General features: G+C 41.2%; 1 protein-coding gene across 4 annotated transcripts in view; it reads right to left on the bottom strand.

Annotated features, from left to right (window-relative positions):
- Nucleotides 1-3,725: 3,725 nt before the first annotated feature.
- LOC115222166 (rho GTPase-activating protein 45) overlaps nucleotides 3,726-12,139 on the bottom strand; it is a 181,861-nt gene continuing 173,447 nt past the window's right edge. For 3 of the 4 annotated variants that reach the window (XM_029792308.2, XM_029792310.2, XM_036511340.1), the window contains one exon: nucleotides 3,726-4,735. In XM_029792308.2, coding sequence (XP_029648168.1) covers nucleotides 3,801-4,735 — 935 coding nt within the window. In that variant the 3' untranslated portion in view covers nucleotides 3,726-3,800. The remainder of the gene's footprint in view (nucleotides 4,736-12,139) is intronic. The other variant, XM_029792311.2, reaches the window with a different exon arrangement.

Genomic DNA, 12,139 nt, shown 5'->3' with positions numbered 1-12,139 from the left:
GTCACCCCATGGATGTTTCATTAGCTTGCAGTGCTGGTTTCAATAACTTCCCTGTATAAGGGGTTATGAGTTAGGCTCCACCAACAGGGTTACCCTCCCTGCCCCTCCTTGTACGCAATTCTTGTTTCTGATTTACGTACAAAGCTTTGAGGGGAGTGGGGTTAGTCAACTCCATCAATCGTGGTAATTCACTGGTACGCTTGACCAACTCTGGAAAGATGAAAAGCAAAGTTGACCTCAGAAGGATTTCAACTTTGAACGTATTTAAAGAGCTGGAGTGAATGCTACAAAGCATTTTGTCCGATACAGTAATAATTTTGCCAACCCATCCCCCCATCTACCCCTTCTCACGCAAAATGCTATATTGAAGAGAGAATCAATCACTAGAATGTCTACTCTTCAAAAAGTAGGGCCGTTACCACTATCACATGTCTATCCTATATAAAACTAACCAAGACCTCAGCCCACCACCACTATAACAAAAATATATATAAAACCCAGAAAATCAGGGCTAACCTATCATCTTGAATCCTTAAGAAACTAGAAGAATTATCTTTGTTCTTAACCTATAACCATATGTGTGCGACATGGTGATCTCATATCAAGATAAACAGCACATGACCTTGCAGGTGGGGCCCAGTTAGAATTTTCTTCTAGTCGAGTAACCCCGTCCCGCTCAAAAGGTCCCTGAATAAGGGTTGTTTAAGGATGTTGAAAGAACCACCCATGTTTCCAGAGGTGAATTATTCAAACCTTAAAGAATCCCTTTCAACACACGGCTATGATGCTCCCCCACTACTTTTGCTCATGATCAGAGATGCACATATCGTCAGCCACCAAGGGACGTGCTCAACCGGTTATGGTCAAACAACTGACAAGCAAATTTGTGGTATTGAGCAGAATATTTGCTGTAAAACCCATCTTTTATCCCAAGACAAAAGAATGTACATGATAACACTTCCAATCAATTAAGATCAGAAGCCATGAGAGCCACTGCCAGGTATTCCATCAGGACATTTATTATTATTATTATTATTGAGTGAGAGAGCAGTGCATGCCATCAAAGTGACACTGGGGTAAAATATACGAAGCCCAGTATACCCGTCATGACAACCCATCTGTATTATTATTATTATTTTATTCAACTTTAAATAATAACATCCAAAGTGTTTTGAGTAGCTTGAAAAATTGTAGCTCTATCTTCTGGAGGATTTTCTCAGCTAAGAGTTAAAAAGAAAACAAAAATGTTACCTTTTATTCCTCCTAGCCAGCTGCCTGTGATCATGCTGGAGTAGTTTTATATATATATATATATATATATATGAGGGTTTTAGCTCCTCTTTCTAGCAGGTAGGCACCTTGTGTGCCCTGTGCCCTTTTCATGGATATAAATTTCAAATCTTAATTCTATAGCTATCTAATGTTATTTAAGGCCTGCAGCTACCTATATTATTATTATTATTATTATTGTTGTTATCATCAACTATTTATATTTACTGCAGATAATAAAAACAACAATAATATCTATATAAATATTCAATTCTGAATATTTACTCCGAATTTTCTTCCAGCTGAGCAGCCCATCCCGCTCAAAAGGTTCCTGAATAAGAGTAAAGGATGTTGAATGAAAGACCCATGTTTCCAGAGGTGAATTATTCAAACCCCAAAGAATCCCTCTTAGCACTGAAGCTGTTCTGATTTTGGCCCTAGAAAATTCAGAACACTTCAGTAGATTTCAACGTAACGAGTTAAAGGATTTTTTTTTTAGTTGGCAAAACTTGCTGATGAGGGTTGAGGCTTTTGGCCAGAACTAGAAATCACGATCCAAGTAGATCCAAATACCAAAATATTTAACTTTGAGCTGTATTTGGTTATATCAAAATTGTTTAACCTGTTTGCCTGCATATGGTTGTTTTTCTGTTGAATTTTTCAGTATTGTTGGTGGTTTAATTGAGGGTTTTAGCTCCTCTTTCTAGCAGGTAGGCGCCTCGAGTGCCCTTATAATGGACATAAATTTTATAAATATATATATATATATATATATATATATGAGGGTTTTAGCTCCTCTTTCTAGCAGGTAGGCACCTTGTGTGCCCTGTGCCCTTTTCATGGATATAAATTTCAAATCTTAATTCTATAGCTATCAAATGCTATTTAAGGCCTGCAACCACCTATATTATTATTATTATTATTGTTGTTATCATCAACTATTTATATTTACTGCAGATAATAATAACAATAATAATATCTATATAAATATTCAATACTGAATATTTACTCCTTATTTACTCAGAATTTTCTTCCAGCTGAGCAGCTCATCCTGCTCAAAAGGTTCCTGAATAAGAGTAAAGGATGTTGAATGAAAGGCCCATGTTTCCAGAGGTGAATTATTCAAACCCCAAGGAATCCCTCTCAGCACTGAAGCTGTTCTGATTTTGGGCCCCCTCCCCCCAAAATTCAGAACACTTCAGTCGACTTCAACGTAATGAGTTAAAGGATTTTTTCTTCAGTTGGCAAAACTTGCTGATGAGGGTTGAGGCTTTTGGCCAGAACTAGAAATCACGATCCAAGTAGATCCAAATACCAAAATATTTAACTTTGAGCTGTATTTGGTCATATCAAAATTGTTTAACCTGTTTGCCTGCATATGGTTGTTTTTCTGTTGAATTTTTCAGTATTGTTGGTGGTTTAATTGAGGGTTTTAGCTCCTCTTTCTAGCAGGTAGGCGCCTCGAGTGCCCTTATAATGGACATAAATTTTATAAATATATATATATATATATATATATATTGCAATCCTTGACATTTATGTATTAACTTTGTTGGGTACTTCACTAGCAGTATATTGGATATATGTTATCCCATGGAGGGTTGCATTTACAACCCCTATCTCAATTTGTATATATATATATATATATATATATATATATATATATATATAATATATGTTGCGCAGAGGCAGCACCTCGTCGGCAATAAAAAAATGCCAACTAGATGGTAAAAGTTTTTATTTTTTCATTTCATTCCTGTCAAATTCTATCCCTAATTTTTGTGGTTATAGAACCTAGCTGTTCTTTCTAGCCTGTTGAATCCCACGAGTGGATTCTTTATGTGTTTAAATGTATACTGTATTTTATATATATATATATGTTGTGAATCTGCCAAACTGCTGCTTGGCTGAACGCCAGGAATCCTAACAATTAGACTGTTCCTCTGTGTGTGTATGTATGTGTGTGTGTGTCTGTGTGTGTGATGAACCCAAGTTAAAAATAAGAGAAGGAAATAATATTATAATCAACATCATAACAAAAGACAAAGACAAACACACTCAGACTTCTGGAAAAATTTTTTGGAGTTTTCCAACTTCATTTTCTCTGTGTGTGTGTGTGTGTGTGTGTGTGTGTATGTGGGGTTTTGGCAATAAACATCTTTGAAGAAGGAGGACACAAGAAAAAATTCTGTATGAGTGGGGAGAAGGGGGAAAAGGGGGAAAAAAAAAAATCAACATTTATAAATTTCGCCCAGAATCTAGGCAAGGATGCCCCACAGTTATTCTTGAAATTTTTGTATAACTTACAAAAAATTTTTTAAAAACCCCCAGAAAAATGAAAAACACAAAAAAATATGAAATAAAAAAGAAAACAATAAAAATGGGGGGGGGGGGGATGTTGGAAAAAAAGAAATAAATGTTAAACATCCAGCTAATATATTTATATTTTTTGTTTGTTTATATTTATATTATGATGTTCTTTTTTTTTTTTTAAATATTTATAAATATTTAATTAAAAAAAAAAAAATTCATCAAACAAAACGTGGTTGACGATCATCTGAGGGCGAACGCGCAAGGGGAATGAGTAATTCCGAGGATGAGGAGTCCAGCGATTCCGTAGACGTCACTGATGGAGAACTGGATTTGCTGCTTGCAGGTTTGTGGGCGAGTGGAATCTCAGGCGCCTGCATCTTTGGTTCGATCGGTATGATGGAAGTGAGGACGACGGGGGAATTGGCAGACACAGTCCGATGTAACGGCGTCTTGGGGTTAGATGCAGAACTGGGAGAAATGCCAGGCAACAGGTCGAAGATTTCTTCTCGGTGTCGAGGCTGGTTTGGCCTGGGAGCCGTCGTTTTCACGCACACCTTCGCCGTGACGACAGGTGGCGATTTGATGTGGCGCAATGCCGACAGTGGCACTTCAGTGTGCTCCGACGGCAGCTTGCCAGGCTTAGAAGTGGTAGCAGGGTTAAATGAAGTGACAGTGTCTAGGCTTCTGGCAGCTGTCAGCCGGACTCCATCATCTGAATATTTAGACGGGTAATAATAGACTTTAGCGTCGGTTTTTAGCGATGTCGGAATAGCTCTCTGATCCAATGCTTTTTGTTCAGTCCTCAACAAGAAAGGAAGCGACCGAGTTTCGGTCAACTTCCGGTGGTCATTTTTCTTTCCGACGTCAAAATTTGGAGATTCATGAAAAGGTTTCTGTTTATTTGTGGGGGACAAATGGAAGCTTTTGGGTTCTGTTAAATGGACTTCATGGTGATGTAGTGGCAGAGATTGTTTTTGTCGTAGTTGTTGCTGCTGCAGGCGTTTGAACTGTTGATGCTGCTGCTGCACTTGTTGCTGCTGTTGTTGTTGTTGTTTTTCTCCTTGCGTTTCCATCTGAAGTGGAAGATGAACTTTCCCAACAATTGTATCGTCATTGGTCTTACTGGCAGCTGTCAAAGGCATCGTTATGGCAACTAGAAAAACAAACAAAAAAAACACAAACTGCATTATTTATCGTCCCAGCATGTTGACCAAGCGCTACACACACCAACCAGACTCTGACACAACAGAGATCAACGCTTTACAATCACATACAACAGAAAACAGAAAACAAATTAACAATTGAGAAGAGACTTAGTCTGAAAAGGGAAAGCAGTGGTCAGTTACAACTTTAGAAGTATCCCGGACTCAGATTTGGTGAGTAAGAGTAGCAGAAACACTGACCCATGGAAGAGGTGGGTCAAAAGAACCAGTTGTCCTTGGATTGGAAACCTGTTCTAAATGCTTTCAACAGAGTGGACTTAGCGAAATGCACCCAAAGTCCAGATGATGATCATCATCATCACTATGATTTAACGTCCGTTTCCATGGTGGCATTGGCTGGACAGTTTGAAATGACCCAGCAGGCTGTGGATGGTGTTAAACCAAAGAGGAGATCAGATTTATCTCATAACAAAAGCCAATAGAATAAATAGAGAGGTTGGTTCGTTAGACTAAAATTCTTTAAGGCGGTGCCCCAGCATGGCCACAGTCTAAAGAAGAATAAAAGCCTTCTGAGTGAATTTGGAAGATGGAAACTGAAAGAAGCCTGTTGTGTGTGTGTGGTGTGTGTGTGTGTATATATATATATATATATATATATATATATACACACACACATATATCTATCTATATATATATATATATATATATATATATATATATATATATATATACACACACGTATGTGTGTGTGTGTCTGTGTGTCTGTCTCCCCCACCCCATCACTGCTTGACAACCAGTGTTGGTGTGTTTACGTCCCCATAACTTAGCCGTTCGGCAAAAAAGACCAATAGAATAAGTACAAGGCTTTAAAAAAAGAAAAAGTCCTTGGAGTGATTTGTTTGACCAAAACCTTTCAAGGCAGTGCTCCAGCATGGCTGCATTCAAATGACCAAAACAAGTAAAAAAATAAGAGAATACACACACACACACACAGAACAGAAGACATGTCCTGGGGCCGTTCAATGAGATTGAACCTAAAGCCACGAGGTTGCAAAATACACTTCACCATGCAACCTATATGTATTATTGTCATCAGCATGGTTTTTTTTTTGGGGTTTTAAATCATCCTTATTTTCATTATCATTGTTTTAATGTCCACTTTTCCATGCTAGCATGGGTCAGACAGAATTCACTTCAGCAAATTTTCTCTGGCCAAGTCCCATTCCTTTCGCCAACCCTCACACGTTTCCACAAAGGACAAAACACAAATGACACCACTTGTATGATGATTGCACTTGCTTATAACCATCATATGAAGTCAGGACGAGCAAACATACACACACACACACACAAACATACATGTGTCCAGAAAGTCTGCTGCAGGTAAATTCACCTGAGGAATTTTGGCCATTGGAAAAGTTCGCCACATAGGAAATTTTACTGCAAGACAATTTCACAGAAAAAAAGATGAATTACTCCCTTGGTATATAATTGTTTCAACCAGCCTATCCCTTATATTATTATGGCAAAGCTACGAGGTGGAGGTTGGTGGTGGCAAATAAAGCAATCTAAAAGATGATTATATTTTAAAAAACAAAAAAAAATTCTGCTTAAATATAAAGTAATCTATAATATAAATTGGACATGGGCGATCGTTGTATTCTTTCTTGTTTTGAGGTTCACAGCCAAACGGTTGGGTGGATTCACGTGAAAAATGGCACACATATGGAGACAGGTGCATAGATTGGAATGCAGTTTGTATTTTTTTCCTGGCCTCCATACTTACCAAGAAAATCAATGAAAACTTTTTCTAATGGAATTCCCCTCTTTCTTCTTCCATTAAAACAACCAGTTGCTTAGAAGCTGTTTTCTGATGGGGTGGGGTCAGGAAATTTTCATACAGCTGGGGGATCCAATCGAAACAGGGAACCCGAAATGATAAGGATGACAAACGCTGTTATAGATTATGCCTAACCGAAAACGATCATAGCCACATCATCCAAACAGACTGGGTGAAACCGGGCTTAGCTGCTAGTACAATATATATACGAAAACAAAAAACAGTTAAATCTAAAACAGAATTATAAAAAACATACATATATATATATATATATATATATATATATATATAAATAAAAACAATTGTTTTCAGAGATGCAATTTCTCTAAATCAGGCTGCCTGCCATATCTTTGAAATTATTTTACGGCAAAATTTCCAATATGGCAAAGTTTTCTAAAGCGAGTTTCCCTGTGGCAAAAATGTTTACAGCAAATATTCCTAGAACCGGAACATACACATTATGAACTTTCATTTTCCATCTATCAAATAAACTCATAAGGTTTCAGTCAGTCTGGAGGATACAGTGGAAGACACTTACCAAAAGGTGCCATGCAGTGGGATTGAACCCCAAACTGCATGGCTGGGAAATAATTCAACCACAGCCATGCTTATGCCTTAATAAATATATTTCATACACACACACAACAATCAATATAATAATATTTGCAGTCTACGGACATTTTTACTCATAGGGTAAAAATTAATATTTAATTTTTACCCTATATATATATATATATATATATATATATATCTGTAAATGTAAGAGAGAGAGAGAGAGAGAGAGAGTAAAATCTATTTGCCAACATAAAGCGGCAGTCCTAATGCAGGTATAAGGACACAGTTGTGCATTGGTAGCCAGCTGGAAAAGATGTTTTCCTCAGGCTAAAAAAGGCAGTAACATCGTCCTAATCAGGACTGCCACTTGACGCTGGGAAATAGATTTTTTCTCTGTAGTACCATTACTACTTACTTCTCACTCAGAGATTTAAAACTGTTTTCCTCTCTCTCATATATATATGTGAGTATGTGTGTGTGGGTTTGTGTGTGTGTGACAGTGTTAACCCATAAGTCCCACTGTCCTATAAATAGGACACTAAATGAGAACATTAAATAAGCTATAACACATTGTCTCAGTGTCCTATTTATAGGACACCGAGTATTTCCATTTCTAAGGGAGTTTTAATAATTATTTTTTAAATTTTAACCTATTTTAAATCATCTGTAAATAATTTTAAAGTAATATTCAGAAATTGAATTACTCTGGGACTTAATGGGTTAAAAGTAGACATTCACATACTTCAGTTCCACTGCTTCTTAATCACAAAACCATGCTGTGTATGTATATCAATTTATATTTATATAAACGAAAATAAAGAATACACACACACAAGTATATATGCACAGGCACAAACACATTGTTTTATTTGGTGGAATGAAGTGGAAAGAACTCAGCCAAGTATTCTAAGTTTGGTTAGCAGAATTACATAGGACACATACAGCTATTTATGTATGCTTTATGTGTATCTCTCTTTCTCTCTCTCTCTCTCTATATATATATTTATATGAAGTTAAATATATGTCATAAAAGTGACCACTGGTCACTTTATGACCAGTGGTTTCACAGACTGGACATATATTTAACTTCATATAAATACAATGCTGCCCTAACCATCAGTGTGCTTCTCATTTGCATATATGATCCACTGACAATGTACACACACACACACACACACACAGTGGAGGTGCAATGGCCCAGTGGTTAGGGCAACAGACTCGCGGTTGTAGGATCACAGTTTCAATTCCTAGACCGGGCACTGTGAGTATTTATTGAGCGAAAACATCTAAAGCTCCACGAGGCTCCAGCAGGGGGTGGTAGCGAACCCTGTTGTGCTCTTTCACCACAACTTTCTCTCACTCTTTCTTTCTGTTTCTGTTGTACCTGTATTTCAAAGGACATGCCTTGTCACACTCTGTGTCATGCTGAATCTTCCCCGAGAACTACGTTAAGGGTACATGTGTCTGTGGAGTTCTCAGCCACATGCACGTTAATTTCACGAGCAGGCTGTTCCATTGATCTAATCAACTGGAATCCTCGTCATCACAACCGACGGAGTACACACACACACACACACACACACACACATGTACTTATTTGAAAAACACGTTGCTATTATCCCAGCTGATGATTGCCCCCTGCCCCCCCAAGGAGTGAAATTTAGAGGTAACTGGACAACAGTCAGTTCCAACAATGTGTGTGTGTGTGTGTATGAGTGAAGAAAGTTAAAATTCAAGAAAATATAAAACACCTAAATTCTACATGAGAAACTGTTGCAGAACAGAAAGAGAAGAGAGGTGGTGGGGTGGGGGTGTTGGGGACAAGAGAGGGAGAGAAGGGATGGAGAAGGGGAGGGAATGAATGGAAAGTGGGGAGGGTGGGAAGTGCGAGAGAGAGGAGAGAGAGGGGCGAGAGAGAGAGAGGTGGGAGGGGCGAGGGGAGCGGAGAGAGAGTGTAGGAGAGAGAAGGGGAGAGAAGGAGAGAGAGAAAGAGAGAGAAGATAGAGGAGAAGAGGACGAGAGAGAGGTGGGAGGGGAAAGAGAGGGGAGAGAAGGGAAAGAGAGAAGGGGAGAGAGAAGGGAAAGAGAGAAGGGGAGAGAGGAGGGAGGGGAGAAAGAAGGAGAGACATAGAGAAGGAGAGGGGAGAGTGAGAGAGAGAATATGTCATGCATAGAAATGTCATGCAGAATTTGTGTGTGAGAGAGAGAGAGAGAGAATGGAAGGTTCAGAGAAAGGTGTGTGTAGTGAGGGGAGTGGGGGAGAGGATGGAGAGAGAGGAAGAGAAAGAGAAGGGGAGATGGAGAGAAAGAAAGAGAGAGGGGTGAGGGAGGAAGTGAATGGCAACATTTGTTTTTTTTCTTCTTTTTTCTGCCAATTTGGAGAAAAATTGAAGAATTGCATTCCCACACAAAAAGAAAATAAACTGACTAGAAAGAGAAAAGAATAAACTATGCCATGCAGAGTGATTAGTGTGTGTGTGTGTGTGTGTATGTAGGAGAGAGAGATGTGGGTGTATGTAAATGATGGGAGAGAAAGTGGGCAGCAACGCTTGTGGATGAGATACAGAGTATGGAGAGCTGATACATAACATATATCACATTAATTACATTTGATGGATATTTCTCCTCACCTTGTTTGTTGTTAACACAACATTTTGGCTGATATACCTTCCAGCCTTCATCAGGTGTCTTGGGGAAATTTCGAACCTGGGTTCTCATTCTTAAGGTATATTTTTGGATGGTATTATTATTATTATTATTATTATTATTATTCGGGTCACTGCCTGGAATTGAACTTGGAATCTTGGGGTTAGTAGCCTGTGCTCGTAACCCCAAAATACCGAGTTCGTTTCCAGGCATGACTGGAATTATAATAATAATAATAATAATAATGATAATACCATCCAAAAATATACCTTAAGAATGAGAACCCAGGTTCGAAATTTCCCCAAGACACCTGATGAAGGCTGGAGGGTATATCAGGCAAAACATTGTGTTAACAACAAACAAGATGAGGAGAAATATCCATCAAATGCAAACAATGTAAATAATTCCTCATCTCTTAAATATAGAACTGTATTATCACATCTATATGTCTTTTTTTTTGTATTTAGTATTTGTTGGGTTTGTACAAGAAGGGACTGAATCCCCTGGTCCTCACAAGATCTTCCACATGGCTAAAATGAATGCAGTTAATAATTTTCTTGGACAGTCTGGAGGCAATGGCAAGTGAAAGGCACTTGTGCCGGTGACACATAAGAGGCACCTGTGCTGGCGACACGTAAAAGGCAACCAGTGCACACTGTGGAATGGTTGGCATTAGGAAGGGCATCCAGCTGTAGAAACCAAGCCAAACAGACAACTGGAGTCTGGTGCAGCTCTCTGGCTTACCATTTCCAGTCAAACCGTCCAACCCATGCCAGCATGGAAAACGGATGCTGAATCATGATAATGGTGGTGATGAGCTGCAAGTTGACAGCTGTAAAGGAAATCCAATTCAGATGGCCACCACTCCAAGGAGGAAGTGCTGCAAATAGTGGTCAAAGGGCTGTTTGAGGGTCGGAAAGTGGATACAGTACGAGTGATGGATGGGGGAGGGACGAGAGAGGAATGATTGAGTAGAAGTGGCAGGAGACTGCCCTGAGAAGTGGTGGGAGACAAGTGCGAGTAGAGGTGGCAGGAGACCAGCATGAGTAGAGGTGGTGGGAGACCAGCCCAAGTAGAGGTGGCAGGAGATAGGAGACCAGCATGAGTAGAGCTGGTGGTAGACCAGCCCGAGTAGAGGTGGCAGGAGATAGGAGACCAGCATGAGTAGAGGTGGCGGGAGACCAGCGCGAGTAGAGGTGGCGGGAGACCAGCGCGAGTTGAGGTGGCGGGAGACCAGCGCGAGTTGAGGTGGCAGGAGGACCAGCCTGAGTAGAAGTGGCAGAGGACCAGCCTGAGTAGAAGTGGCAGAGGACCAGCCTGAGTAGAGGTGGCAGAGGACGAGCCTGAGTAGAGGTGGCAGAGGACCAGCCTGAGTAGAGGTGGCAGAGGACCAGCCTGAGTAGAGGTGGCAGAGGACCAGCCTGAGTAGAGGTGGCAGAGGACCAGCCTGAGTAGAGGTGGCAGAGGACCAGCCTGAGTAGAGGTGGCAGAGGACCAGCCTGAGTAGAGGTGGCAGAGGACCAGCTTGAGTAGAGGTGGCAGAGGACCAGCCTGAGTAGAGGTGGCAGAGGACCAGCCTGAGTAGAGGTGGCAGAGGACCAGCTTGAGTAGAGGAGGTGGCAGAGGACCAGCCTGAGTAGAGGAGGTGGCAGAGGACCAGCCTGAGTAGAGGAGGTGGCAGAGGACCAGCCTGAGTAGAGGAGGTGGCAGAGGACGAGCCTGAGTAGAGGTGGCAGAGGACCAGCCTGAGTAGAGGTGGCAGAGGACCAGCCTGAGTAGAGGTGGCAGAGGACCAGCCTGAGTAGAGGTGGCAGAGGACCAGCCTGAGTAGAGGTGGCAGAGGACCAGCCTGAGTAGAGGTGGCAGAGGACCAGCCTGAGTAGAGGTGGCAGAGGACCAGCCTGAGTAGAGGTGGCAGAGGACCAGCCTGAGTAGAGGTGGCAGAGGACCAGCCTGAGTAGAGGTGGCAGAGGACCAGCCTGAGTAGAGGTGGCAGAGGACCAGCCTGAGTAGAGGTGGCAGAGGACCAGCCTGAGTAGAGGTGGCAGAGGACCAGCTTGAGTAGAGGAGGTGGCAGAGGACAGCCTGAGTAGAAGTGGCAGAGGACCAGCCTGAGTAGAGGTGGCAGAGGACCAGCCTGAGTAGAGGTGGCAGAGGACCAGCCTGAGTAGAGGTGGCAGAGGACCAGCCTGAGTAGAGGTGGCAGAGGACCAGCCTGAGTAGAGGTGGCAGAGGACCAGCTTGAGTAGAGGTGGCAGAGGACCAGCCTGAGTAGAGGTGGCAGAGGACCAGCCTGAGTAGAGGTGGCAGAGGACCAGCTTGAGTAGAGGAGGTGGCAGAGGACCAGCCTGAG

Source organism: Octopus sinensis, linkage group LG19 (assembly GCF_006345805.1).
Source record: "Octopus sinensis linkage group LG19, ASM634580v1, whole genome shotgun sequence".
NCBI lineage: Eukaryota > Metazoa > Mollusca > Cephalopoda > Octopoda > Octopodidae > Octopus > Octopus sinensis.
The sequence above is the reverse complement of the archived record's forward strand: the minus strand, read 5'-3'. Positions and strand labels throughout refer to the sequence as shown.